Source organism: Pteropus medius, unplaced genomic scaffold (genome assembly GCF_902729225.1).
Source record: "Pteropus medius unplaced genomic scaffold, Ma_sr-lr_union100, whole genome shotgun sequence".
In the NCBI taxonomy this organism is placed as follows: domain Eukaryota; kingdom Metazoa; phylum Chordata; class Mammalia; order Chiroptera; family Pteropodidae; genus Pteropus; species Pteropus medius.
The window spans coordinates 5018021-5031866 of record NW_024355206.1 but is presented as its reverse complement, the minus strand read 5'-3'; the positions used below and the strand labels follow the sequence as shown (position 1 = coordinate 5031866).

The 13846-nt window shown below is 50.6% G+C and overlaps 1 protein-coding gene across 5 annotated transcripts in view; it reads right to left on the bottom strand.

The window, feature by feature from the left end:
* The window catches only part of ADAMTSL3 (ADAMTS like 3), a 171978-nt gene continuing 158132 nt past the window's right edge, over nucleotides 1-13846 (bottom strand). For 4 of the 5 annotated variants that reach the window (XM_039858472.1, XM_039858474.1, XM_039858475.1 and 1 more), the window contains 7 exons: nucleotides 13391-13573; nucleotides 12337-12453; nucleotides 9469-9652; nucleotides 7155-7359; nucleotides 6478-6578; nucleotides 2786-3000; nucleotides 1-2126 (listed from right to left, as the gene is read on the bottom strand). In XM_039858472.1, coding sequence (XP_039714406.1) covers nucleotides 2020-2126; nucleotides 2786-3000; nucleotides 6478-6578; nucleotides 7155-7359; nucleotides 9469-9652; nucleotides 12337-12453; nucleotides 13391-13573 — 1112 coding nt within the window. In that variant the 3' untranslated portion in view covers nucleotides 1-2019. Of the gene's footprint in view, nucleotides 2127-2768; nucleotides 3001-6477; nucleotides 6579-7154; nucleotides 7360-9468; nucleotides 9653-12336; nucleotides 12454-13390; nucleotides 13574-13846 lie in introns of all 5 variants that reach the window. The other variant, XM_039858473.1, reaches the window with a different exon arrangement.

Here is a 13846-nt window from a genome sequence, read left to right as displayed (position 1 = left end):
TTTATAAGGATGCCACTGAATAATTGGTCGATTTATTTCTGAATTACTTAAAGGTCATGAAAGAGAAACAGTACTCTTACGTTATAGAAACAGTAGTGAAATACAGTACACAGGAATGTCGTTTGAATAAGACAAAAAAAGTACAATAGCAAACGAAAAACAGCAACTTTAAATACAAGAGTGAATCGACTTAATAAAAAAATTTTGTTAATAAGAAAAATATATGTCCCATGTCTTTATTACACACTGTACAAAATAAAATATTGCACCTTTAAGTCATATAAGTATCTACAAAGAGTATTTTACAAACGATCTTTCCTTTAATTTAAAAACCTCCAACGATCAAGTGTCGGTTGATGATCAGTAACTGACGGGCTGGTGTGTCCTCTTCACGTCACCCCACTCGTTCCCAACCAGCACCCCCTCTACTTACAGTAGTGCTCATCCCAGCGTCAGCGAGGGCGAGGTCGGACAGGACGGCTGGTGCTCCGAACGTGGTAGAGACGCGGCAAGCTTGTCCGCAGACAAATCTGAGGCCAAATGCATGGTCCGCTTATGAGTGACCAGGGACGAGGTCCAGCATGACCTACTTCAGGTAACTCTGTGGCCAACAGGCCACAGGCAGCCTGGGTACAGGCAGCTGGGACACCGAATGAAGAAGCAGGACCGCTTCTTCTGGGCTGTGTGACTTCCAAAGCCGTGAGTGGCAGCATGGAAGGGGCAGAGCCCCACAATCAAATCGGCTTTAGAATTTGCAATTTCGGACCAGCCCCAAACTCCTTCAGCAGCAATATTTACTCCACACGGACCCTCCGCCCTGACACTATCACTGACACCGGCACTGGCTCCATCTAAACCCGACCCAATTCTCATCTAACCCGGCCCAAACCCAAACTCCCAAAGCCAACGTGAGCCTTAACCCTCACTCAACTTCTGTTCTCACCTGAACCCAACCCTGTAACTGAAACCAACCCCAAACGTATCCACCCAATCCCAACTCTATCCCTCGTCCTAGCTGTAACTTCCAGACTAACCCTAATTCGCTTTGGATTTACTGAAAAATAGGTTCCAATTAAAACAATTGTTTACCATAAACAATTTTTTTTTTTGACAACCGTGTTTCATATTTAGGTCACTTTCTTATAATTCTCCCAAAATAAAAATCCCTAGGAATACAATTTTATGCATAAATTAGATCTAATAAGGCTTCGATTTTGCTGTTTGTGTGCAAGAAAATAGTGCTTAGGAAAAGTTTCATTCACAGCTCTTAAAAGCAAGCTTCGAATATACTTCAAAATCAGTAGAAAAGGTTAACTTTCCTTCGCCTTCGATTCCCAAGATGCCTCCCTCCCTTGGTCACAGACAGACTTCCGCGGTTGTGAAAATGGCGGCGACATTTACACTGCGTGTTCGTTCTCGGGTTCTCTGAGGGCGAGGTCGAGATGCCCCCCTCCCACGACCCTCGGAGCGGTGAGCGTTACAAGCCTGTCCGAAACGACCGACTCTTTTTCACAGACTGAACTTAAGGACCCATGACGACGCATTAGTGCCAACCTATTAGCAACTACCGGCCAGAGCATCCAAAATGTAAAATGCCTTCTAAACCTGTGGAGACCCTAAAGCTTGAGGGAAGAGGAAGTCGTCAGTTGCTGTGATTCCCAAGTCTTCAAGGCGTGCTGCTCTACGCTAGCCCAGCCATGGCGGGAAGCGGCGGCACGTGACGACGCGCTGGCCATCCTGGCAATCTTCTGATTATGAGGTCCCGAGAGCCATGGCGTGCCCGCTCGTCGTGTTGTTGTCAGTCCTGGAGTCTGTCGTGTCGAAGAGCTGGAATTAAAAACCGGCCACGGGAAAACGACAGTACATAATATCGACGGCGATGCTTCTGCAGCGACCTCTGCCTGATGGCGGAATCTAGAGCTCACGAAGAAGGACACGTTTCTGCACCAGCTACGTTTGGGAAAGGAGCTTCTACACGATTTCGTCTTCACAGCAGCAATGAGGACCCCCTCCAAAAGTTTACCCTTCACGACACGACTGGCAGCATCGCTGTTTGTAGAGGTCCAGGGAACACAAATTAAGATGCTTTACGGACGCGCAGTAGTGAGTTGTGTCTGCGCATTCTCCTGCGAAAACAAGCGGAGAAAGCCCACATCCGTTTAACACGTGGCTCGTCAGTGACCTCGTCACAAATTCATTCGATTTCGCGGAACCTATCAGTTGAGACCACAGAGGGAAGGGAGGAAAGGGGGCTTGGGTTGGGGCCAGCACTCTACACGACTCAGAAGCGTGCTGGACTCGGTTCTCAGCTAGGCCAGGTGGCCTCTCACTGCTCTCTGGGGACCTCACAGCCCTTCTGGCCCACGCTGCTCCTCTCGGTGCTGAGAGCACGGACCCCCCGCAAAACTGATGGAAGCTACGGGCCTGCTCCCTAGAAAAACACGCGTACGATTAAACTTTACGTATCGCTTCCGGATATTTGCTACCTGCACCATCCCGCCCACAAGCACCTGTCCAGCGGAGGTGAGCACCAGGCAGAAGGGGAGTCTGCCGAAAGAGGTGTCCGGTGCTTGCTGGCAGACGGTCCCCAAGGCCCCTGACACCTTACTGATTCAACGTGTTTCTCTCCACAGACTGAGTTGCGCCCACATCAAAGCAGCTCGTTTCCTAGTATCCCAAGATACCACATCCATCCTGACTGGCCCCTCGGACACGAGGCTGACGAGGCGGGCGCCACGGGGATCTGACACCTGGGACAGTCGTGATACCTGAGAAGGGTACATACTGTCACAGGAAGGCCCGACGCAGTGCTGCCAGGAAGACGGCTTCGCGTCCCGCGCACAGTGCCTGTCGGCCACCGGCCGGCAGCTGCTCGTGTGGACGCATTCGACCTTCCGGGACTGGAAGCCCCTGCCACAGGCTGCCGTGCAGGGCCTCCACGGGCCCGTGCGCCAACACGCGTCACAGGCCCCCGACGAGCAGTTTCTCCTTAGGGCGGGTCTGAATTGGACAAAACAAAAAACGGGAGAAGAGGGTGTCATTTCTGGCTGGGATCAAGCCTTTCACCGTATGTCCTACATTTTTGATGTATTAAAGGTGCGATGGTCAGAACCCTGTTCACCGGGCAATGGATCTGCATTGTTCACGGTCGACGGCACAAAGTGACAGTGTAGCCGTGAACACAACAGAGGTGGCAAACCGTGAGCTTCCACTAGCTTCCAGCGCCAAGGCAAGGCACACGCCTCAGAGGACGAGCCGTCCTTATGATCCGGAGCTCATCCATTAAGGCCAGGGAGAGAAAGGCATCTCCCAAGAAACCACGTCAGATTTGTCAACAGACTTGAAGGCTTGATCGCACGAACGGCTGAAATGGACTCATGTGTGACCAGGAACTTGAACGGGGGCCATCTCGTCTGCCAAGAGTAACGCTCTTACATTTATACTCAGGCCACGGCATGGCTCATGGTCAGACCTGACAAAGCCTCCACTCGAGAAGAGGAATCTCTGTCTGGTTCCTCGTCCTTTAAAACAGAACAGAAAGTGAACGCCCTCTGATATTTGAAGGGACATTTAGGCTGGAGGGTAGAGTCATCGTAGAGGGGCCGCTTTGGGGTATGTGCCCTTGTTCCCTAGGGCAGAGCTCCTGGATAATATATTTGCACCCCAGGAGAATGTCTCCCCACCCTCATAGACGACTGGGAGAGCACCGTCATTTGACCTCGTTCAAAACCTGTCCTCCCAGGATTTTTGAAGTGGCTGGAACAAGACACGCGACACCAAAGGCTGGGGTAGCGGTGGCCATATTCTGTCACATGGGCCGGAGAGGTGGGAAAAAAAAATAATACTCAGAAAGAACAAAGAATGAAGCAGGAACACACAGAGCAGCAAAAATGAGTGAAGATAAAGAAAAAAACAGTGCTTTCTCATTGCTTGTTTACGGTCCTTCCGGAAGTCATTCTCGCTTTGGATTCCTGAGACATGTGCGTACGCCCATGAAAGGCTCCTTACCGGGGCACGTATTCTATAAGGAGTGATGAGACTACACTGGAAATGTAGTAAGATGGAGAAAATTAGGATCATCTGGACTTTACTAACGGGTACTGTGCAGTCGGAAGCAATTCCTGGAATAGCCAGTAGGGGGAGTCTCCATCCAAGGGTTCACTTAATCCTGTCACGACGACCTGTTTTAGGATTGGTAAATCAGAGGTAGGGGAGGTTTCATTTTCCCCAGTGGGTATGAATTTTAGGGGCTTTGGACAACAAGGCAGAGACCACGTGCTCGTCAGCTGTCCCCCTACACAAAGACCAGCTTTTCTACTGGAAAAGGTTAAACGATAATTCAAAAATACTCAAAAAACATTTTTAAAAGGATACCAAACTGTTGTGCACAAGTGTTGGGTGGTCCTGCCTTGATAAGAAATCTCCCACCCTCTCTGCATAAATCATTCGGAGTCACCTTTCGCTGCCTCCAGTCTCAAGGACCTTCACCAACATGGCCAACTCTGCTCCGATCGAAGGCAGGGCCAGTGGGAAGTCGGACGGAACCACTGAGCTTCCTAAACACAAGACGAGAGGGGCACAGGGGGCTCAGAGCAACCAGGAGCTGAAGCCCAAGGGGCTGGTCACTGATGACCCAGAGAAAGGATGCAGGTCGGTCCAGCACAGGGCATCGCTTTTTCCCAGATTGGGGACAGGGATGCCTGAGCGAGGGGGACAGTCCGGGTATCAGACTGTGTAAAACATGAAAGCAGAAATGGCAGCCAAAGTCACAGAGTAACCATGTTCCTGCGAGTCTTTCTCCATTTCTCGTCCCTAGTCAGGCTGGCCCCACCCCCAGCTCCGAGAAGCCCTCTCACCATGAGGTCCATCGATCAGAGGGGGCGACTGATTCGGTCCGGGCCCAGCTTTAAAAAGATGCAGCTTGCCGGGCTCCACTTCCAAAGACTCTGACTCACTAAGTCTGAGTTGAGGCCCAGGAATCTTTCCAGAAATGTCCCAGGTATTTCTGACTCTCGACTAAGGCGGGGGCCACTGCCTTGAGGAACAAGCTCTGTGTCCTCGGACATTCCCTCAAGTCCCCACGCAGCCTCCTTGCCCCCAGTGTGCACTGGCTCCACCCCAAAAATTCTCTCTCCCTCTGAAACTCTTTTCAGTGGAGACTGCAGCTCCCCATCCCTCCCCGGGGCCCGCGGAGGCGGTGAGCAGACAGCCTGCTCACCACCGATCTTCCCCCCATGGCCACCAACAACGTCACTCCCTGTAAAACACCCTCTGACGTTTACTGAGGCCCTGCTGTGGCCACTGGCAGTGTCCAGTCTGCCCCTGTTCCTTCTCCAGGCAGTGTCAAGGGAGATCTGATACCCCACCTACCTCCAGCCAGCCCACAGTCAGCAGCAGGGGTGCATGGGGAAAATGGGACTAGAAACCCACAAAAGACCCACGGGAGCTCGCTCAACTAACTGAGTTCTTCATGCACCACCGGATATTTGAGGACAGAGAGCAGCATGAAAGGAAAGGCCAGGGAATCAAAGCAGGACAGCCAGCCCTGGAGGAAGCAGAAACAAGAGAGAAAGTGAAGGACAACTTGACCGCTCCCCGCCGAGCCCCCGTCCCCCCCCTGACCTCCCCCCACCCATTCTAGGCATTTTCCTTCTATTACTTCTTTTTAAAATGCCCATCGTTTTCTCCAGCAAGAGGAGCAAGAATGAATGACATACGGAGGCTGCTCTTCCATGCCCCAGGCTGCTTAAGCTACGGAAGCAGAACTGCCCGACCCCTAACTTCCCGAGGACCACACATCACACCCACTTTGCGGGTTAGGAGGGCTGGTAGTCCAAGGTCACACAAGGGCATGGAGGACGCCAAACTGCCTCTCAGTGTGCCCTGCAGGCTCTGTCCTCACTTTCTGCCGGCCGGGGCACCCCCTGGGGACGGTGGAGTCACCAGATGGAAAGAGGCTGGGTCTCTGGGTTGAGCTCTTGGAGCAAAGCACTTCTCTCCCTAAACCATTGATTGGCTCGGACAATTAGACAAGAGAAAAGCAAACTCCTGTCTGTCCGAGCCCCTTAAGAAGATACAAGCTTGTTTTATTCTCTGCTAAGCCACCGTGCCAATATCTTAATCGAACCAGTTTCTAGACAGAAGCATAAAGCAGCTCGCTAAAAACATCAGAAGATTGACTCTATAAACCTAAATGAACTATAATGAGGCTTCACCAATTCTGAATCCCAAGGGAACAATATCCGTCTGGTGCTCAATGCTTCTGCTTCTCTTGGTGGGGCGGAGGGGGTGACCTCTCTGAATATGATCGATACCCAAACGATGTGTGATTATCAATAGGTCCCATTCGTTCATATTTCGGTCCAACGCACACTGCTGAGGGGGGGCACTAAGGCACTACAAGAAATCGTAGGAACTGTCGGTTCTGAAAGGTGGGAGAGAGGAGAAGCCACGTCATGCCCAGGGCGGAGCTGGTACCTCCTTCCATCACTGCAGCCAGAGTCGGCACCGTCGTGGTGGCGGCAAACCGCACGATGCGTCTGGTTCGTCACGGCGCGGCCCAGGCAGCGTCCAGGACACTGGAACGGAAGCACAGGGCACCGTGAGGGACTCGTGCGCCCCAGCGCACGGCCTACGGGCTGGGCAAGGAGGCCCCGTCAGCAGAATCGCCTGCTGGCACCCCGACCTAACTTCCAGCCTCCACGAAAATAAATTCCACGGCTTCGGCCACCTACCGGTGGCCTTCTGTTATGGCGGGCGGCCCTAGCAGACGAGCAGAGGCTCCCTCGCATCGATTTAAAATTTCTTCCCCAAGATTTTTATTACAATGTTATCTCAGGGGGCTCTGGGGACGTTGGTTCTGAGCCGTTTGTGGACACATCACTAGTGTGTTTTGTTTCTTTCCTTGAAGGCTGTTCTCATTGCCACCGCCCCCAAGCAGTCTACCTGGAGCTCGGTGCTACTGCAATGACCTGACCTTCGTATGAAAAGACAGAGACACCACGACATCCAAATGTAATCCCTGAGGTCAGACCCATACATTCATGTTAGAGACCAATCAGATTTTTCCCCCCGAAATTAAAAAAAAAAAAAGTATTCGAAACCAGGGGGAATCAATGACAGCACTGTCAAGACACGAGATCCGTGAGCTTTACCTGGCCCCCTGGTTCCACGACCCACTGGACACACGGATGGCCGGGACACGGCCTTCGTCCCCGAGGCCTGTCTCTGGAGGCACACGCTCTGGGAGGCATCCCCTGCACGGCACCGCTGGCTTTCGTGCGTTTGCACGTCACCTGCCGACTCTGGAACCCTTCACCGCAGGACACAGAGCACTCTGACCACGGACTCGTGAACCACCTAGGGACAAAAAACTACAGGCGCTTAGTAAGGACTGGGTGTCAGGCCAGCGCCGTGTAACGGGGAGGGCCCGCAAAGGAAGCGCCGGTCCCCGTGCCGTTCGGAGGGCCGTCACATGCCCGTCTGAGAAGGGCTGGCAGCATGGACGACGCACAGTCTTGTCCTCAGACTTCCGTTCACTCTGGGGAGCAGCAGAGTCACCGCACAGAGACAACGAACACAGGGGGCAGGGGAGAGCCATCTGCAAGAGCTGTCACCTGTGCGGCCCCCCCAGGGGAGAGAGCGAGGGCAAGATGAGGTGGACATTTCAAAAAGGTGCATTTCGACTCACGGAAACCAAAGAGGAGAAAACGTTTTGGAAGCTTCTATGCGCTGTTTGTTACAGGGTCTCACCATGTTCTCATGTTCTCTCATTCTTATAGAGAAGAAACCAGTGTCCATGGGGTTAAGTCACTTGGCTGTGGTCACAGAACTAGCAATGTAGGCCACGAAACACGGCGGTGATTTTTGTCATGTACAGAAATCCCAGACATTTTCACCTGCCATCGCGATTGTGGCAGGCACCTCCAAATATGATTTATATTCATCGTCAGTTCAAAATGAGTGTGCTGTGGGATCCCAGTACTCGATGTGCTAACAGAGAAGCGTGATGCCATGCGATTTTTAATATTTCAGTGACGGGATTTGATATACTTGGTTTTCTTTGTCATCAAGGACATTTTATTTTACAGAGTTAAAACCCTTCTTCCGAGAAGGGGTCTGCAGGCTTCTCCAGACTACCGGGGGGGTCCATGACTCAGAAATGTGAAGACCACCCCCCACCAACCGCGCAGAGGGACCTAGGGCCGGATGAGCTCGACCATCTCTGCTGAGATGAAAGATATGACTCTGATCATTCTAGGAGTGTGCTAAGCCTTGAGACCATTTCATAAACAAGGCTGCTGAAAAATCTCCCAACGGGGAATCTTTCCACTTTGTGAAAACCAAGAATGGACATAAAGCAGCTTTCCTGGACCAAGTCCCCCCCCACCTCCATCACAGCACCAGTCTGCTGCTTCCTGGGGTGCACACGACTCTTGGCATGAGGCCGCCCTCTGATGAATATCCTGGGGACTGAGACACATGTCAGTCAGGGTGCCTGTGACACCCAGGGCCCTCTGAGGACATGTTCCAGGGCACCTGTTTTGTTTCCCAGTGTGACCCTGACTTCCACTCTCCTTCAAGGCAGAGGTCACTGGACCTAGTGCGGCATCTCACAAGGGCAGTGAGTGGAAAGGAGAGGGAACAGAATGTGTTAAGGCTCTGAGTCAGGAGAGTGAATGGCGTGTCTAAGGGACAAAAAGACCAGTGTGGATGGAGATCAGACAACCAGGCTGGGGGAGAAGCACTGAGACGCAAAGGTGGCCTGAGGCCCATGCACGGAGGGACCTCTAGTCTTTCAGTCATGTATTTCACCAGGCAGCAAATATTGACTGAGTACCTAGTATGTGCGAAGCACTATTTTAGACATGGGGGTGATAAAAGGAACAATGCCCCAATGCTAGGGATTCTGGCCTTTGTCCTAAGAACAACGAGAAGTCATCGAAGGCTTTTAAATAGAGGCGCATCATCATGAAAATCAGGAGTCCCCTGGAAGAGCCCAAGTGAGAAATGATGAAGGCCGGGAACGGCAGGGTAACCATGGAAACGGACAAGGGCGGGTGGGGGTACTGACCCACACAAAAAGGCTGATAACGGGCTCCGCTCCAGGGGTGGACTCTAGGGACCTGAGGTTTTAACTCAGGCCCCTAGTGATCGCGGCCCACTGACTCACCACCCTGGAAATGCTGAAGTCAGCTTCGCTCCATCGGTAAGGAGCAGGCGGTGCTGTGAGTGCCGGAGGCAGATACGGGGGTCGATGGTAAGCAGGGCCTCTGAGCTCTGTTCCCACCTGTCAGACAACACCGACTTCATCGGTGCTGCAACATGATCCGCACACAGTGCCTAGTGGAATGCCTGGTCTGGGGTACGCGCTCAATAAACCCCCGATTGCATTAAGTCCAAGGGACGGGGCCTTTCAAAACGACCAGAAACCTGGCACCGATGAGACCAGCCGAGCGAGGCACGTACCTCGGGGGGCAGTCCTGGATGCCACAGGGCTGAGACCTGGCTGGCGGCTTCTGGAGGTGACCACAGAGGGCCTCGCTCACTTCCTGCCCGTTGGCCATCACACACTGGGGTCTCCGAAGTCGAGCTCCCAAGTGGCCACAGGTGGCAGAACAATGTGTCCAGTCCCCCAGCTTCCAGAAAGGACCTGTGGAGAGGAAATGCAACATCATAACATCCCCCAGGGAGAAACGATCCCGGGCTGGCAAGGACTCTGCTGATGACCGCCACACGCTGCTGCCCGGTGAGCCGCCTGTCCGGTCTTTGCGTAGCTATCACAGAGGGCAACAGGGTCCTTTAAATCTCACTGACCCTCAGCTAACTCACTGCAATGCCTGGCGGGGACGGCGGCCTTGGATCACAGCCCGGGCAGAGGGCTATGGGAAGCCAGCTCGGGTTGCCAGAAAAGTCCCAGAGAGAGGGAGGAGGGATTCTGGGCAGCGTCCTCAGCATCCTTCGCTCAGAGCCAAGAGGACGAGAGAGGGAGGCCTCTCCGGGGAGGGGCTCGGATGGGTTCCATTTCTCAAAAGAGGATCAGGCAGAGAAACAAAAGATGACTTAGCGAGGACCACAGCTTCAGCAAGAGGTTAGAGATGCATTTCCATTCCATTCTTACTTTTCCACTACTTCTTTCTCTAAACTGCAGATTAGCCCAGCAACTGCACAAATAATTTGCCAAGGAGACAGCTGGAAAGGTAAAAGTGGGCACTTCCTTTGGAGAACGTGAAGCCAACCACCTCCAGCAGCCACAGCATTTGTATCTCAGTCCCCATCCCAAATGGCCTGTCCTTCCCCTTTGACACTTGGTAAAAAGATGAGGCAGAATGTGACGATGACAGCTTTGTGTATGATCACAGAAGGGGCCAGATTTTCTTGTAGTAATCACAAGTATAATTGATAGCTACCAGCTGTGTCCACACACTCTCTTGCATAGCAGAGTGATTTCTTCAACTTGTTTTCCAGTTTTTCCTTCTGATTTTTGCATTTTTTTGTCTTAAGTTGCACATGGCATCATTTGAAAAGCAGAATGGTATATATGTTTAGTTGCCTTCACCCCCGGGATTATAGTTTATCAAAAACCATTTTTATAAATAGCCAAGTTTATTCAGGACCTTGCAGGTGACAGGTACTAAGTTAAGCACTTTAACCCTAATTTTTCATTTAATCCTTATGGTCATCTACTGAATCGGATTATTTCTATTTACAGAAGTGGAAATCGAAACAAAGCTAAGTGACTTGCCCAAGGTCCTCCATCTGTCAGCTGGACTGGAACCCAAGCATGTCTGACTCCATAGCTAACTCTTTCTACTATGTCACATTTCACAAAGACACCTTGACAGTTCAAGGCAGGACACACATGCGTTTCTTCCAAAAAAAACACGTATTTTTTTAAATTGAGGTATAAACATGCATATATAAAAAGCTCAGATATCAGGTGTGCAGTTTTATGAGTTCTTTTATGAGGGAAAAGCTGGCCATATGAAATGTTATTTACCTTATACATACAGTAGTATGAGGTAAATGTTATTTTACCTCATACTACTCCTGCCCATTTTCAATCAATAACATTTACCTCATACTACTCCTGTCCATTTTTAATCAATTCTCCTCCCCTCCCAGGCAACCGCTGGCTCATTTCTTTCAGTATATATTATTTCTACCTGTTCCTGGACTTCACACAGTATGTACAGCTGACCCCCAGCACAGAGGTTAAGAGGGCTCACCCCCTGCACAGCAGAAAATCCACGTATAACTTCTGACTCCCCCAAAACTTAACTACTAAAAGCCTACTGTTGTCCAGAAGACTTACCAATAACATACATCACTGGAGGAATAGAAATTTTGTATGTTATGTGTTTTATATACTGTATTCCTACAATAAAGTAGGCAAGAGAAAAGAAAATGTTACCGAGAAAATCATAAAGTTCGTATGCAAGTGTTTTCCAATCGTCTCAACTCTCTAAAACCTTTTCCAATATATTTATTGAAAAAAAAATCTGTGGATAAGTGAGTCTGCACAGTTCAAACCTACATCATTTGACGGTCACCTATACTCTTTTGCATTTGGCTTCTTCGACCAACGTAAGGTCTTCGAGATGCACCAGGTCTTTGTGTGCATCAGCAGTTCATCTTCACTGCTGAATAATATTCCACTGCATGAGAGGCACTTGCTCAATAGTCAAAAGGTTGAAATGGTGTAGCCACTATTGTTCCTAAGTAGTGCATACAATACAGCACGAGGTCCAATGGCAGTGTCTGCGTGTCCTCCTGTGATCTGTCCATTTTTGAGCTACAAAGAGTTGAGATCGTCAGTGCTGGTTTCCTGTGATTCTAGCACTGCTGACTTTCTTAATGTTCCTTCTCTCTCTGGGTCTCCTGAAGAGTTGTGCAAGCTCGGAGTATTTCGATTAAGTTCTCCTGATAAAGCCCTGATGTTGACAACAAAGTTAGCACGTACGGGGAAAAATTGTGACAAGAGAAAAATGAAAGCGTCGATTCCAGAATTCTCAGCCAATCTTCCCTCTATTAATACCAGCAACAGCTCTGAAACTGGGAAACCAATACCCTGTGTTATCACAATAATGATGCACGCTTGGGATATGAGTTCTGTGGGCTTCCTAAGGAGAGCATTTTCTTTTTCAAAAAATGTTTCAATATGGAAAGAACAAATCGAACCACAGAAGATTGAAGGGCCAGGGAAAAGCTGGCCGTACGATTAGAAACAATTTTACCTATTGCAAAGCAAAACACGGAGGGTCTTTTCACTAAATCCTTTTCCTTGCACATAATAAATTCCAAATAATAGATTCCAAAAAAGTCAAAATCCCAAACCTGGCAGCAGGGCTTCTCCCGTCAGGTCACTGCTGTTGATTCCGGTGTTGGGTGTCTGGAGCACATGTTTTTTACGGTCCTTGGGAAATACAGTTTTATTGTCTGACCATCTTTGTTCTGAGAAAAAATTAAAAGGATCACTTGTTTACCCATTAGAGCTTACATAATTCTAGCTTGCTGTTCTTAAAGAGGACAACAACCAGGAAATGTGCCCTTTCCCTTCGCACGCACTGCCCCCGGGTGCTCAGGCTCACACACCTGGGAGCTTCGTGTGGGTCAGGTGTGTGGGATGCTACAGGCTTCAGCAAGAGTTGCTACCTGTGCTAATATGTGGGGTCTCTGCATGTTGTCAGGGTTTACAGCCTAACTCATTAGATGGAGAAACGTATTTACCAGATTCCAAAAGGAACTGGAGAAGCAGCTGGGTCTGACAGAGCTCCCCATCCCTACGAGAGGATGCGTGGGGCAGGAGCGGTGATGTTTCACGGGGCCTCCCATGGTGAGGGGTGAGGGCTTTTAGGAAGGGGGCGAAGCCTCAGTGTGTCAGCAGAGGGGTGGTGGAGGAAGGCCGTGGACGGTGTGGCATAAGACTGCCTCGATTCCTCAGTCACGCTCCCAAAGTCACGAGCTGCTTGGCCGGAGGAATTTTGAAGAGAAGAGGCACAAAGCTGACCCATGAGTGCCCAGGGGAGAGGCCAGGAATGAGGCTGGGACTTCTCGGGGAGCCAGGGGAAGGCACATTAGTTTAGGCTGGGGTTGGGATCAGGAATTCAACAGACGCAGAGGCAGAACAGGAAGGGTCTTGATTCCGGGCGGAAGGGTTTACAACCCCGTGTAGGTTCTTAGGCAGAAAGTCACAACCTTCTAAGAGAAGAATCGTTAGGACAGAGTGTTGGACTCAGTGCCCGTGTGGAAGAGGACCGTGGCGGCAAAGCTTAAAACCAACGCGTGTCTATCTTGCTGACTCCTCAACTCCCGAACCAACACACTGGGTGGCCCTGCTCGGTGCATCTGATGGGACGCACCTGGAAAACGACCAGGACCGGACACCTACCCAGCAAGCGCAGTACGGACGAAGCCACGGCCTCTCCAAGAGCATTGGTGGCTGTGCAGACGTAGGTCCCTTCGTTTTCAAGAGAAACACTCTGCAACAACAGGGATCCATTGAAAAGCAAGGAAATATTGTCACTCAGAGGTCCTCCTCTCTTCACCCAAGAAACAGTAGGCTGAGGGACACCTTTGGAATAAAAACAAATACGACAAAGGCAGATTCCTTTAAGAGCAGGGCCACAGAACCAGATGACAAATACCACTTAGCAGGTTGACCATAGTCAGCAAATGGATTTAATCCCATGTGGTGGGGAAAATGGCTATTTCTACTTGTATAGCTTTCCTACGGCAGGTGGAACATCCTCATGAAGCAAAGGGCTTTGGTGTAGTGAGCACCTGATCGGCCCGTGTATACAAGTCAAGGAGCCGGACCCCAAAAGGACGAGGTTTCTCTGTCTGG